A 14,813-nucleotide genomic window follows, 5' to 3' on the forward strand; every position below is an offset into this window, starting at 1 on the left:
CCTGCATTGGGAACTTGAAGTCTTAACCACTGGACTACCAGAGAAGTCCCCCTTCCAATGTGTAGAGTGCTAAGAGGAAGTGGTGAGGAGTTGGGAATTTGAGGCAAAAGACTTGGAATCCAGTGTGATTCCAGTCTGAACGTAAGAGTTCAGAGAGGCCTTCACTTCTCCAGACCACAGCTGCCCTACGTGGTTCATGCAGCAAAGTTCAGGCTCTGGACAGTGGGCAGGACTTTGCCCTGTGAGTCGCCAGCGCAGCCCGTGTTTCCACTCTGGTTCTAGACTGACAGGCCTCCTAGCTGCAGATTCCCTCGTAGACTCCCACACTGACACCTTGTAATACTGCCTTACCGCATCAGGAGACCTTGTGACGAACAACAGCCTTGGGAACTCCATCATTCCTATTCGCTAGAGGGATTTCCCATTTTATGTGCTGGGGGGTCCTGCTGAAGGGCTTCCTTCAGCATGAACAGCCAGGTAAAAAGCCTGGCTCCCCCCAAAAAGGCTGGTATGTGTTTTTCCTCTTGAACTGTGAGGACAAGGTAAACTGATTTTCCTTTTCTCTTTGGCCACTGGGAGGCTCAACACTAAATGCACAGCCCATGTCCAGTAGCTGCCTGAGGACTTTATGACCTGTTGATGTGAACCCGTCCTTCCTTTCTGGTTTAGATGCTTTCTTCAGATTTTTGCCCCCCTCCGCTCCTGATTTTTAGCATTTATATTTCACTACCTTCTTTTCTTCGTGTTTCCTTGCCCTTTGTGGAGCCAGGCTGGGGGTATGTAAAAATGCTCACCCTGTAAACACACGTGAAGCTGTCTTCACAACTGCTTTGTTGGCATGGTGCATTTTTTTTTTTTTTTTTTTGCTTCCTCAGCTTCATGAAACTGTTAGCGTGATTGCAGTCCACTGGTCAGTTTCAAGATGCTTGGGGTTGGGCACGGTGGCTGCTTTTTGCTTGTTTTTCTCTTCTTATCAGCTGCCTAGAATTTTTAAAATAATTTCCCTCCAAATCCATTAGTCACTGAGAGCACAGGCGGTACCCTGGTGGATAGATCTGTGTGTATATCTTCTTCCTTTCCTTCTAATTTATTTCTTTAGCATTGCACAAGTGTAACCTGTAGAATCAAAAAAATGATAACAAGTGCAAAGGGAAAAAAATTACCAAGAATTCTACCAGGATACCACTTTTCAGTATTTTGTGATTCATCCTTCTTGACTTTTTCTTTGTTTATGTTTTTCCCACAAAAAATTCGAATCTAACTATGCATTGTGTTTTTTCTATGCATAGTGTTTTTTTCATTTTCATTTAATGGTAGATAACTAGTATCTTTCCTTGTTATTACATATTCTACAACAATGAAAGATACTTGAAATTTATATGACACATACATGCACATAGTTTTTTTGTTTTTATTTTTTTAAAGCATAGAAGACTTACTGTGAAAAGCAGTAATTGCCTCCGTCTTCCCCAGTCGCAGGCCTGGGTAAAAGGGGCAATTTTAATCATTTAGACTTCTTGTTACAGAGTGGTTCCCTCCACTTAAATAAAATGTTTACTCCACGATTTTTGGTTTATTGGATTTACTGACTTGCCCCTAAGAAAAAGTAAAGGTTTCCATCACTTCCATCACCCTTCCCCACTTCCTCCAAACATTGTCTGCCTCTGTATTTGGTTACCTTTGCAATTTAAAATTTAAGTAATATACTTAAGCCTCAAGTTCTTGTTCTACAAACCATAGTCTCTTGTGGCCCTTATTCTCAGAGGCCCCTCCTCTCAGAGGAAGATACGGAGACTGCATTTTCCTTGATTTCCTTTCACCCCCCAGCGTCATAGTGCTTGTCTGATGTAGATTCAAGTTTCTGAGGGCAAGGTTATTAGCATTTACATTCTGTTTAATAACCATAAATCACCCATGAGTGACATGAAGCAGTGCTGAGAACTGAAGGCTGGCGCCCCGGGTTAGCGTTCCTCTGTAAATCGTGTTCACTGCTGCCCACGGGAGTGGGCTGTGCTTACAAGTCCTTTTCTTTGCATCTAATGCCACTCAAAGGAGAATGTTAAAGAGACTTTTGTTTCTTACATTCTGTTAGATGCTCAAAATCCATCACTTTCTATTTCAGCTACTCAATATCTTGACCACGCCTTTCTTGGATAACTTTGCTTGTTTGTCTGGAGTTGCTAATATAGCAGCGTTTTACCAGCTGCATGGCATTCCGACATAGAAAGTGTTGAGATTTATTTTCACCCAGCCCCCTGTAGTTGGATTTGAGGTGATTTCAGTCTTTCATTAACATGAATGGTGCTGTAACTAATGTTCTTTGACATTCATCATTGTGCGTTTGTTTCATACATAATGTTTGAGAATCCGGGAGTGCTGTTCCTTTTAAATCTGACTGCCGGTCCTCAGCCCCATGCACCCACTGCCTTGCTGATCTACCTTCAACCGCATCAGTCTGTTCTAGAGGTTGGTGTAAGAGCATTCTCCTGGGAGGAGTGGCCCCCAGGTAATGTCCATCATCTTCTCTCCAGGCTCTGAAAAGCGGCCATTCCTCAAATTTGAAGCTGAAAACATCTTCAACTACACAGCCCTCCTGCTGAGCAAGGATGGCAGGACTGTGTACGTGGGTGCTCGAGAGGCCCTCTTGGCACTCAACAGCAGCGTCAGCTTCCTGCCAGGCGGGGAGTACCAGGAGGTCAGATGATGCTCAGGGGTAGGCTGGGTGGAGGGTGCCGGTGGGTGGGTGGGGGATGGAACTTCTGGGTCCCAGGATAATGCAAATGGGGGAGGGGCAAAGAATTGAGCGGCGGAGCGTCTGTTCCCAGGTGCACACTGACCTTTCCCTTTCTGGCTCCCCAGCTGCCGTGGCCCGCCGATGCAGAGAGAAAGCAGCAATGTAGCTTCAAGGGCAAGGACCCAGAGGTGAGCCAGCACTTGGAGGTGACCTGGGCTGAAGGAGGGCTGGAGGCGGTAGGTCTGGCTCCAGGATGGAGGCCGGAGGCGGGAGCAGATGCTGCCAGCTGTGGTGGAAAGGACATGGGCTTCTGAGATGGCCGGACCTGGGTTTGTGTCTCGACCCTGTACTTATTATTTCTGCGACCTCGGACAAATGGGTTTGCCTCTCCGAGCCTTAGTAAAATGGGGGTAAGGATGCCTGTCTCGCTGGACTCACCACGAGCATTCAGTGAGCTAATACATATAACGAGGGCCAAACAGACGTCAGCTTCCAGCAGGAGCAGTGATTGGGTGGGGATGGGAGTCTGTCCCTTTGAGGATAGTGTTTGATGTGGCAGGCCTGACATATGTCAGCTTGGTTTTGGCCAGACCAATGAGTGGGGACCAGTCAGCCCAGAGTTCTTTGGGAAGATTCCCCACCATTCCCAGAGGCCTCCTGGTCCTGAGTGCAGCAGGGGGCAGCTAAGGTGAAGGCAAAAGACACCAGTCTTGGGGTCAAGACACAAGTTCAGGGAATTTCATGGGGTCCAGTGGTTAGGACTCCTAATCCCTGGTCAGGCAACTAAAATCCCATAAGCCAGTGGCATGACCCCTCGCACCCCAAATTTTTTTTTAAAACACAGGTTCTATCTAGTCCTGACTGCTTTTGATTTCTTTTATTCAACAGAAATGTGTTAAGTACTTACTCTGTGCCTGGGTGCTTTGAGACACTGGTTATTATCGTTGTTGTTGAATCACAAAGTTGTGTCCAACTCTTTGCAACTCTATGAACTGCTGCACGCCAGGTTTCTCTGTCCATCACTATCTCCCTGAGTTTCTTCAAATTCATGTCCATTGTGACAGTGATAACATCCAACCATCTCATCCTCTGTCGACCCCTTCTCCTCTTGCCCTCAGTCTTTCCTAGCATCAGGGTCTTTTCCAGTGAATTGGCTCTTCACATCAGGTAACCAAAGTATTGGAGCTTCAGCATCAGTCCTTTCAATGAATATTCAGGGTTGATTTCCTTTAGAATTGACTGGTTTGATCTCCTGATTATTATATCATTGTGAAAAGGAAGAAATCAATCTTGTTTTAAGGGTGGTCAGGTTACACTTCTTTAGAAAGAGACATTTAAGCCAAGATTAGAAGGAGGGGTGAGGGGTTTGACGTAAAGAACAGGACTGTGAATGTCACTCTGAGTGAGGTATTTGGGGAACCGCTGACAGGCTGAGCAGTGCAGTGACGTGGTCTAGTGTGGGTTTTCAGAAAGTCGCTCTAACCACCGTGGTGGGGAGCCGACTCCTGGGGGCAAGGATAGAGGGAGACCAGTGAGGGGCGAGAGGGGATGGTAGCCCAGACCAGGGTTGGACCAACAAAGGGAGCAAGAAGTCTCGGTCAGATCCTGGACGTATCTTGAAGATGGAGCCACCAGGATTTCCTGATGGAAGAACCAGGGTGGGGTTGGTATAAGAGGGGAGTCAAGGATGCTGTGAGGTTTGGGGCCTGAGAAGATGGAGTTGGCGTCTGTGAAAGTGGGGAGACCCTGGAGGAGGGAGTTTTGGGAGAACAGTCAGAAGCTCAGGAGATGCCTGTTAGGACACCCTCTCAGAGGCAATCCTCGAGTCTGGAGTCCAGGGTTCAGGGCTGTGTGTTCCTCCTGTTCTGGGCTCAACTTCCTCACCAGGTGGGGTTAAGACAGCTCAAAAGCGAGATGTTATGTGCCTTCACCCCAGACTGAAGTGAAGTTTCCCAGTCACAGAGCTAACTGAACCCCAGGGTCCCCTCCTACACATGCACACGCGCGCGCACACACACGCGCGCGCGCACACACACACGCGCACACACACACACACACGCTCCATGATCCTCTGCTCCAGAAGGCGCTGAGCCTTGGGTCTGGGGTGAGGGTGGGGGTGGGGTGTGCTCAGAGGCGCCCCCTGGTGGCCTGTCTGTGCCTGACAGCCTCCTCCTCCCTCCAGCGGGACTGTCAAAACTACATCAAGATCCTCCTGCCTCTCAACAGCAGCCACCTGATCGCCTGCGGCACGGAGGCCTTCAGCCCCGCGTGCACCTACATTGTGAGTGCCCCTCTGCACCCCGGGCCGGCCCCCGGCTGGCCCAGGAAGTAGCCCTCTTTCTGCCCCAGGGAACTGGTCTGCAGCGCTGACCGCTGGTGAAGGGCAGGGCCCTGGTGGGAGGCTTCTGGGAGGCCAAGGGCCCTGAGAGCCCCGGGACCCTGCCCCAGCCCTGATGGGTGGGTCTCCCTGCAGGGGGCGGGGAGAGGAGGACAGACTCATAGGATTCCCTGGGCACAAAGATCCTGGCTGACCCACGATCACACGCTTTCACTTCCTCCAACTCTCTCTCACTTCCTCCAGCTCTCGCTCAATCCCCGCCAGCCCACCTCATCCACCCTCCTCATCACACGCACACCCTTGCATTTCTGCCCTTTGCATGACTTCGTGGAGAGTGGCATTTTCAGGGCGTGGGTCAGAGCAGCCAGGTTCCGAGTCAGACGTTCCTGGGTTTGAACTACATCATTGCCCTTTCCCGGCTCACGTCGCCTTTCTGAGCCTCTTCTCTGCCCCGTGGGACAGCCACCATGAGGGGTCACAGCGAGGCGCTGTGGGGACTATGCCCCGGGGCCAGGATGGGGAAGAGGCCCTCGGGCCACTGCCCTCGCTCTAAACACCTCCCTGCTCTTCGGCCAAGCTCGCTCACTCTCTGGTGTGGCCCTGACCTCCCCGCTCTGCTCCCCTGCAGGACGTGGAGAACTTCACGCTCGTACAGGACAAGCGGGGGAACATCCTCCTGGAAGATGGCAAGGGCCGTTGTCCTTTTGACCCCAATTTCAAGTCCACGGCCCTGGTGGTCGGTGAGTGGGGGGCAGGGCATCAGAGGGGCCCGGGTGATTGGTGCCATGCTGGTTCCCAGGGGTGCGGCGACCTCGGGCGGCTTTCAGTTCGGCTCTTAGTTCTTATTCCCTCCTCTGTCCTCTTCAAGCAAGAAGGGCCACGCTCAGGTCACTGCGGGCCCTGAGCGGGAAGGGGCTGTGCCCAGGGCCCATTCCCATGGGAAATGTTCTCTTGGCAGATGGTGAGCTCTACACGGCAACAGCCAGCAGCTTCCTGGGGAATGACCCGACCATCTCCAGGAGCCAAAGCCTCCGGCCCATCAAGAGCGAGAGCTCCCTCAACTGGCTGCGAGGTGAAATCCTCCTGCCGCCCGCCCAGGGGGCAGTCCCCAGGCCCCAGGGAGGGGGCCCTGTACCCCCAGCAGGGCCAGAGAGCAGAGTCTTCGCCTGTCCGGGATCTCTGGGCTGATGGTGCTCCCCACTGGCTCCCCCCCACAGACCCAGCGTTTATGGCCTCAGCCCACATTCCCGAGAGCCTGGGCAGCTCGGAAGGGGACGATGACAAGATCTACTTCTTCTTCAGCGAGACTGGCCAGGAGTTGGAATTCTTTGAGAATACCGTGGTGTCCCGCATCGCCCGTATCTGCAAGGTGAGAAGGCTGGGCCACCCCAGAGGCTCCACGTCTGCGGCCTTCTCCTGTCCTCCAGAAGGAACAGCTTGGCTACTGGCATTTCTCTTTTTTTCTTGAAATTTTGGCTGAGCTATGACTTCATTGCTTCCAGGCTCTTCTCTAGTTGCGGTGAGCGGGAGCTTTTTCTCTAGTTGTGGCGCACGGGCTTCTCGTTGCGGAGCCCAGGCTGTACTTGGAGCTGAGTAGTTGTGGTGCACGGGCTTAGTTGCCCTGAGACGTGTGGGATCTTCCTGGACCAGGGATCGAATCCGTGTCCCCCTACATTGGCTGGTGGATTCATAACCACTGGACCACCAGAGAAGTCTTCTCTTAAGTTAAAATGTCTGTTTTTTTTCTTATTTAAAAAAAATGTGAAGACATAGCAAAGTACACACAAAAATCACAAAATAAAGAGGCAACTTGGTATGGTGATTAAGAGTGTCGACGCTGGAGCCCAGCTGCCTGGGTTCAAACCCTGCAGGTCGTGTGATATTGGACAATTTCCTTGCTGAGAAATCTGTTTCAGTTCCCTCCTCTGTTCAGCATGTAGGGTGCTTAGAAATGTGCTGAGCAGCCACTAGATGGTGACTGTCGGTGTTAAAATCTCTTCATCTTTCCACAAGAAGTGACCACTGTTAACAATTTAGAATATTCCTTGCTAATCTTTATTCTTTTGCTCATGTGTAAAGACGTACATATTCGTATTTGTAAAACCATGTGCAAACAAAGAGCTACTGTAATGCGACTCTTTAGCGTCCCTTTCTGCTCAGCAATAAATCGTGAGATCTTTAAATGTTTGTAGACAGACTTCCCTTCGTCCTTTTTTCTGGCTCCTTGCAATTAGGGAAGCACTGTCATTTACCTAGCCAGCCTTCTGGCAAGGGGGAACTGAAGGCTGCCACTTCAAGTCTTTTTTTTTTTAATTTATTGTTTATGTGAAATTTAGATTTAGCCAGAGGCGCTCTTTCTCTCTACATGTATATACACACACACACACATGTATTGGCCATGGGATGCAGCATGTGGGATCTTAGTTTCCTGATCAGGGATTGAACCAGCGCCCCTTACACTGGAAGCATAGCGTCTTAACCACTGGACCACCAGGGAAGTGCCCTGTCTTCTTTATTTGAGATGAGCTCAAGGCCTGGTGTTGTGTCTGTCAGGCCCTTCCTGGTGTCTGTCTCAGCCACTGCTGGGGAGGGGAAGCGAGGAACCGTCCCTGAGCCCAACCTCTCTCTCCCTCACGCAGGGCGACGAGGGGGGCGGACGCGTCCTGCAGCAGCGCTGGACATCCTTCCTGAAGGCACAGCTGGTGTGCCTGCGGCCTGACGACGGCTTCCCGTTCAACGTGTTACAGGACGTGTTCACGCTGACGCCCCGCCCCGAGGACTGGCTGGACACCCTCTTCTATGGGGTCTTCACATCCCAGTGGTGCGCCCCCCCGGACCTAGCTGGGAGCGGGCCGGGTGAGGGGTGAGTGGCTGGCCTCACTGGGAACCCCAAGGCTCCTGGGGCTCATTCAGCCAACTTCCTCGGTAGGAACGGGGGGACCACGGAGGGCTCTGCCGTCTGTGCCTTCACCATGAAGGATGTGCAGTCGACCTTCAACGGCTTCTTCAAGGAGGTGAACCGCGAGACGCAGCAGTGGTACACAGTGACCCACCCAGTACCCTCGCCCAGGCCGGGCGCGGTGAGTGCTGCTCCCGGCCCCAGCGCAGCATGCTGGGAGGGCGGGTCCACACCCCACGCTGGGCTTGCTTGCTTTCTCTAAGTCTGTTGTCTCATCTCGAAAGTGGGGGCAGAACGCAGGGCTGCTTGTCTTTCCAAGTTTGACGTGACCGTGGCCGTCAGGATGGCAGTGGGCTGGACAGGGCTGTCCCATCAGAGCGCCGCCTGCCGCGAGCCTCTCTCCCGCCCCACCGTGAGCTCCTCGTTGTTGAGTGGCTGGCTGTGGGCAAATGGTCCTCACCAAGCAGACCTTGAGACAAGGATGTGGGTGCTGGCAGTTTCTAGGGGAGCTACTCCCCAGAAGCAGCAAAGAGGGGACAGGATTGTGGAGGGAGGGGTGGAGCCAAGAAAGTGGGGGTCGGAGGGCTGTGGGCGCCTGGAGCTGAGTCCCCAGGGCCTGGGAGGCTACATGGAGTACATCTCTCAGTGTTGTCCCACTGGGGTGTTTGTTACTAACTGCTGGGCCTCAGTGATTGAGGGTCACTCTGGGATGTTCATTCCTGGAGCTGCTACAGAGAATGCCCCTGGGCAGAGAGAATCAGGAACCCTTGTGCTGTCGCTCAGTCGTGTCCGACTCTTTGCGACCCCATGGACTGTAGCCTGGCAGACTCCTCTGTCCATGGCGATTCTCCAGGCAAGAATACTAGAGTGGGTTGCCATGCCCTCTTCCAGGGGATCTTCCTGACCCAAGGACTCGAACTGGGGTCTCCTGCATTGCAGGCGGATTCTTTACCAGCTGAGCTACCAGGGAAACCGGGAAGCCTCTGGCAGCATGGCAGACTAGCTGCGGGCGCCCTCGTGGCCCCTACACTAGGACACCTTGCTCAGCCGGGGTTTCTTGGGAAAGGAACTGTCACTTCCTGCTGCAAGGATGCCGTAGGAGCAGGAAGTGCGGTCATGCCCAGGGGAGGGGGTGGGGGAAGGATGGGCAGGAAGGAGGGGTGGTTGGTGGGCAGAGAGGGGGAAACCCTGGCAGCCAGGGCCCATGGCCCCACATCCCTGGACCTGCAGATAAGCGTGTTGACTCCACAGAACTGGAGAGCCATGCTGTGGCCTGGCTTCTGAGGGTGGGGGAATCCCTGCTGTCCACTGGGGAGGCAGGGCTTGGCAGTCCCGGCGGGATCTGTAGAACACCCATCCTGCTGGCCACCCCAGTGCCGCCCATCTCAAGCCAACGCCTTCTCCTTCAGTGCATCACCAATAGTGCCCGGGAGAGGAAGATCAACTCGTCGCTGCAGCTCCCCGACCGCGTGCTGAACTTCCTCAAGGACCACTTCCTGATGGACGGACAGGTCCGCAGCCGCATGCTGCTGCTGCAGCCCCAGGCCCACTACCAGCGCGTGACCGTCCACCGCGTGCCTGCCCTGAATCGTACCTACGACGTCCTCTTCCTGGGCAGTGGTAAGTGCCCACAGCAGGCTGGCCGGGGGTCGAGGGGGCATGGGCGGCAGGCTCCTCACAGGGCCTGAGCAATGTCCCTATTGCAGGTGACGGCTGGGTGCACAAGGCGGTGAGCGTGGGCACCACGATGCACATCATCGAAGAGCTCCAGGTCTTCCCAGCAGGACAGCCCGTGCAGCACCTGCTCCTGGACGCCGACAGGGTGAGCAGAGTGGGGAGTCCGGGCAGTGGGCTTGGGGTGCCCCCCCCTCCTGCCCCAGCCGGGTGGAAAGATCTAGGCTCCGGGCATGAGCTGTCGGAATGTGGCGGGGGGCGGGCCAGGTGCGTGAGAAGCGGCTCCCAGGAGGTGGCTTTGTGGGGCGCTGGAGCCGGGGCCTGCCTCCCATGCTGCGTGTCTCTTGCAGGGATTGCTGTACGCTGCCTCACAGTCGAGCGTAGTCAAGGTGCCTGTGGCCAACTGCAGCCTGTACCAGAGCTGTGGGGACTGCCTCCTGGCCCGGGACCCGTACTGCGCTTGGAACGGCTCGAGGTGTGCATCCATCACCCTCTACCAGCCGGAGGTGGCCTCCAGGTGAGAGCTGGTTCAGGCCCATTCCTCTTGTCCCTCCTGGCGCACTCACCTCTAAGTCCCTCTGCTTTAGACCCTCTGTGGAATCACCACACAGCCTCATTTGTGTCTGCTGTCTGGACGTCATTATTTTAAAAATAATTTTATTTATTTAGTTTTGACTGTGCTGGGTCTTTGTTGCTATGTAGCCTTTGCTCTAGTTGTGGCGAGTGGGGGCTACTCTCATTGCAGTGCACAGGCTTCTCCTTGCAGTGGCTTCTCTTGCTGGGGACCCCAGGCTCTAGAGTGTGAGCTTCAGTAGTTGCAGCTCTCGGGCTGTAGAGCACGGGTTGCTTCGCAGCAGGTGAGATGTTCCTGGACCAGGGATTGAAGCTGTTACCTCCTGCATCGGCAGGTGGATTCTTCACCACTGAGGGAAGCTCTGGGCATAATTATTAATCAGCTCCTTTCCTGACTCTCAAAAGAGTTGTAGTTCAGACAGTAAATTATGTTTGCCTTACCCATCTCTAAAGCAGGGACAGGATTTGGTAGTTGGTATGAAATGTCATAGCTGTGAAAAGATTTGCTGGAGACTGGATTGACACGTGAATGTAGTTAAATAACAGAAAATAAGGGCTCCGTAACAGTCCATTAACAGACCCATTAAGGGACTTCCCTGGTGGTCCAGTGGTTAGAACTCTGCTCTGCCACTGCAGGGGACGAGGGTTTGTTCCCTGATCAGGAAACTAAGATCCCGAAAGCGGCGTGGTCAAAAACAGACCGATTAAAAATTGTTTTCAAAATAACTGATTTTGTCTAAGAAAACTTAGACAATAGAGATAAGCACAAGCAAAATAGAAACTACCCAAATTTTACAACCTAGAGAGACTTAGATTTAATATATATCCTCCCAGATTTTTCCACATATGTGTAATATAAAGAAAAAAATTTTTTTTAAGTTAAAAAAAAGCTTTAGTTTTTTAACGACAAAAAAAAATTATTTGGCTGCAGTTGGTCTTTGATCTTTGCTGTGACATGTGGGATCTAGTTTCCAGACCGGGGATCAAGCCCAGGCCCCCTGCATTGGAAGCTCAGGGTCTTAACCACTGGACCATGAGGGAAGTCCCAAATACATACATTTTAAGTAAAAGTTGGATCTGTCCTATTTGTAGTGTCTGTACTTCACTCAAGTGCATACCTCTTTCCAGTTTTATATTTTAAAACATCACGTGTGTGTGTGTACACATATGTATACCTGAAAGAACACTCCAAAAAATGCCACCGTTATTGTTGACTGGGTAATTGTGTTTTTTTAAATTATATTTTAGCTCCATAAAGTTTTATTTTGTTTTTAATACTTAGGTATTTATTTGGTTATTCCAAGTCTTAGTTGCAGCATGTGGGATCTAATATCCTGACCAGGGATGGAACCTGGGCTCCCTGCATTGGGAGCTTGGACTCTTAGCCACTGGACCACCAGGGAAGCCTCTGATTGTGATTTTTGTAATGTTTTTAGCCTTTGTGCTTGGTTGAGTTCTGTGTTTTCCAAAATCGAGTCAGTGCCTGTGCTTTGCAAAAGAGACAGATACATGTTAATACATACAGATTTGGCTGTCCTTCCAGACGTTCTTTAGGGGCTCACTCTGCTTTTGTGATTAAGGAAGTATCACAGCAACTTTAAATGAAGTAAATACTGTGTAGACAGAGGAGATGCCAGGTCTGTCTACAGAACCTGTGGGCTGGGGAATCGCGAAGGGAGGCCGCCTGCCTTTCACCCCTGCCTTGGTCCTGGTGGTCCCTGAGCCCTTCCCCAGGCCCACGTCTGCAGGGCTGTGTGCCAGTGTGTACTGCACGGAGGAGGAGGGGGGCAGGTGCAGGCTGGTGGGGTTTCCTGGTCCATCCCAGACTCTTTGGTCCCCAGGCCGTGGATCCAGGACATCGATGGGGGCAATGCCACGAACCTCTGTGGCCCTTCCAAGGCCCGGGCGTCTGTACCAAAAGGTAAGGTGCCCCACCAAAAGATGGAGGAAAGGCAGGGGCCAAGTCTGCCTGGCAGGCTCCTGCAGCCACTGATGGGTGTAAATGCCTTTCCTCACTTACTCATCCCTCTGGCCCTGGAAGCAGGGTCCTGGCAAGTGAGATCCACAGTCCCCAAAGTCCCCAAGCTGCCGTTATAGCAACGAGGTGCACAGCCTGGAGGGAGGTGGGTGAGTGAGCCTGGGGCGGGCGTAGACGCCAGCCTGCCCTTGACCGGGGACTGTGCCTCTTCTGCCTGCAGGTGAGAAGCCCTGTGAGCAGGTTCATTTCCAGCCCCACACGGTGAACACCTTGGCCTGCCCCCTCCTGTCCAACCTGGCGACCCGGCTCTGGCTGCACAATGGGGCCCCCATCAACGCCTCGGCCTCCTGCCGCGTGCTGGCCACCGGGGACCTGCTGCTGGTGGGCAGCCAGCAGGAGCTGGGGCTGTTCCAGTGCTGGTCACTGGAGGGAGGCATCAAGCAGCTGGAGGCCAGCTACTGCCCGAAGGTGGTGGATGAGGTGACCGGCGGTGCGGGCCGGAGCGGCAGTGTGCCCGTCATCATCAACACGTCTCGGGTGAGCGCGGGCAGCAAGGCCAGCTGGGGCACGGACAAGTCCTACTGGACGGAGTTCCTGGTGATGTGTGCGCTCTTCGTGTTCGCCATGGTGCTCCTCATCTTATTCTTCCTCTACCGGCATCGCGGTGGCATGAAGGTCTTCCTGAAGCAGGGGGAGTGTGCCAGTGTGCACCCCAAGACCCGCCCAGTGGTGCTGCCGCCTGAGACCCGGCCGCTCAATGGCATGAGCCCTCCTAACACCCTGCTTGACCAAGGCTACCAGGCCCTGTTGGACAGCTCCCCGGGGACCCGCATCTTCACGGAGTCAGAGAAGAGGCCACTGAGCGTCCAGGACAGCTTCGTGGAGGTGTCCCCGGTGTGCCCCCGGCCCCGGGTCCGCCTGGGCTCTGTGATCCGGGACTCAGTAGTGTGAGAGCAGACTTCCGAAGGCGGCCTCCCTCTGGGGGCCCCCAAGTGCTCAGAGCTGGTCGGCTGGACCTCTGCTCCTCCTTGTGGAAGAAGCCTCGGTGTCCACCCCTCGGGAGCGACAGAGCCGGCTGCCAAGTAGCAAGGCCCCCCTGACCCTCCACCCTAGATGGCCATGTCCCTGTGGATCCTGGCTGAAGATGGGGGCCTGCCCAAGTGAGCAGATAGATGCTCCTTAAGTGAACTGAGCCCTTTGTTTAAAAACAGTCGAAAATGTGAAACAGGAAAAGAGACAGGATGACGCCACACCTGTGGCCAGCCCAGCGCCTGGCTCCCAGCTCCCAGCTCCCAGGTTGGAAGGACACACCCAAAGTGGCTGTGTGAGACGAGCTGGAAATGGCGCACCCACTGGCCTCTTCTGCCTTCCCCTACTGTCACGGGCTGCCCCTGCTCGCTGCAGAGACAGGGGCCAGCTTGGGCTCCAAGCGGTCCAGCCTCCCCAGCTGGCCAAGTCCTTGCAGCCATCACCCTGTCACCTCAGGGACCAGAGGGCCACGCTGGCCCCGCAGCCCTCCCAAGGCCCTGGGCTCAGGCCCACCTCCTCCTGGACTTTCCCGGCCTGTATCAGGCTGCGGCCACATTAGAGACAGGGCAGCACCAGCCCAGAAGAGAGTCTGTGACAATGAACATCATCCCTCGGAATTCTAGGAAGAGACTGCTGCCTGCCTTCCTCCAGCCTACAAACCTGTGTCCCTTTTTCCCATACCTGCCCTGGCCTTCAAACCCATCCCCCAGTTCATCCCTACACCTTGCAACCTCCACTCTTAAGGGACAACTAAGCCCGTGCACCACTGATAACTGCCCAGCACAGGGACCCTGAGTTTATGTGGGTTTTATATATTTTTTTTTTAAATAAAAATGCACTTTACTTTTTTTTTTTAAATAAAATCTAAAGAATTAAAATTGAATCCTGGGCCCTTCCTCTTAAAGGACTGTTGCTTTTTGAGGTTGGTCCAGTTCTCTGAGTTCTGGGAGGTTCTAGGCCACCTCTTTCAGGTGCTAGTGGGCTAACGCCAGCCCAGCCTGGCTGACCACATCTCCCCGCGGAGCCAGGTTCTTTTTTTTTTTTTCTTATTTTGGCTGTGCTGGGTCTTCGTTGCTGTACAGGCTTTTCTCTAGTTGTGGCAAGTGGGGGCTACTCTAGATGTGGTACGCTGGCTTCTTACTGCGGTGACTTCTCGTTGCAGAGTACGGGCTCTAGGGCTCATGGTCATGGGCTTCAGTAGTTGTGGCGTGTGGGCTCTAGAGCATGAGCTCAGGAGCTGTTCAAATGATCACACAGTGAAACTGACTTTTTTTTAGTACACAGTTGTATGAGTTTTAACACATGTAGAAGTTCATGTGCCCACCACCACTATCAGGATACAAAGAGTTCCACCCCTCGTGCTCCCCTTCATACCCCCTCACAAGGGAGGGTGGAACGGGCAGATACAGTCTGACTTCCTGCTGTCCGCTTCTTTGCGTGCATGCTTAGTTGCTCAGTTGTGTCCAAATCTTTGTGATCCCATGGGCCATAATCCACCAGGCTCCTCTGGCTGTGGGATTCTCCAGGCAAGAATACTGGAATGGGTTGCCATTTCCTACTCCAAGGGATCTTCCTGACCCAAGGATTG

At 53.4% G+C, this 14,813-nt stretch overlaps 1 protein-coding gene across 1 annotated transcript in view; it reads left to right on the plus strand.

Annotated features, from left to right (window-relative positions):
- Positions 1 to 14,108, plus strand: part of SEMA4B (semaphorin 4B) — a 41,410-nt gene extending 27,302 nt beyond the window's left edge. Inside the window, exons 3-15 of the mRNA XM_061158713.1 lie at positions 2,532 to 2,695; positions 2,860 to 2,922; positions 4,917 to 5,015; positions 5,701 to 5,812; positions 6,031 to 6,144; positions 6,290 to 6,441; positions 7,712 to 7,893; positions 8,002 to 8,152; positions 9,381 to 9,591; positions 9,678 to 9,793; positions 9,996 to 10,162; positions 12,060 to 12,139; positions 12,417 to 14,108. Of these exons, the coding sequence (XP_061014696.1) occupies positions 2,532 to 2,695; positions 2,860 to 2,922; positions 4,917 to 5,015; positions 5,701 to 5,812; positions 6,031 to 6,144; positions 6,290 to 6,441; positions 7,712 to 7,893; positions 8,002 to 8,152; positions 9,381 to 9,591; positions 9,678 to 9,793; positions 9,996 to 10,162; positions 12,060 to 12,139; positions 12,417 to 13,147 (2,342 nt within the window). The 3' untranslated portion in view covers positions 13,148 to 14,108. The remainder of the gene's footprint in view (positions 1 to 2,531; positions 2,696 to 2,859; positions 2,923 to 4,916; positions 5,016 to 5,700; positions 5,813 to 6,030; positions 6,145 to 6,289; positions 6,442 to 7,711; positions 7,894 to 8,001; positions 8,153 to 9,380; positions 9,592 to 9,677; positions 9,794 to 9,995; positions 10,163 to 12,059; positions 12,140 to 12,416) is intronic.
- Positions 14,109 to 14,813: the final 705 nt, after the last annotated feature.

Source organism: Dama dama, chromosome 13 (genome assembly GCF_033118175.1).
Source record: "Dama dama isolate Ldn47 chromosome 13, ASM3311817v1, whole genome shotgun sequence".
Classification (NCBI taxonomy): Eukaryota; Metazoa; Chordata; class Mammalia; order Artiodactyla; family Cervidae; genus Dama; species Dama dama.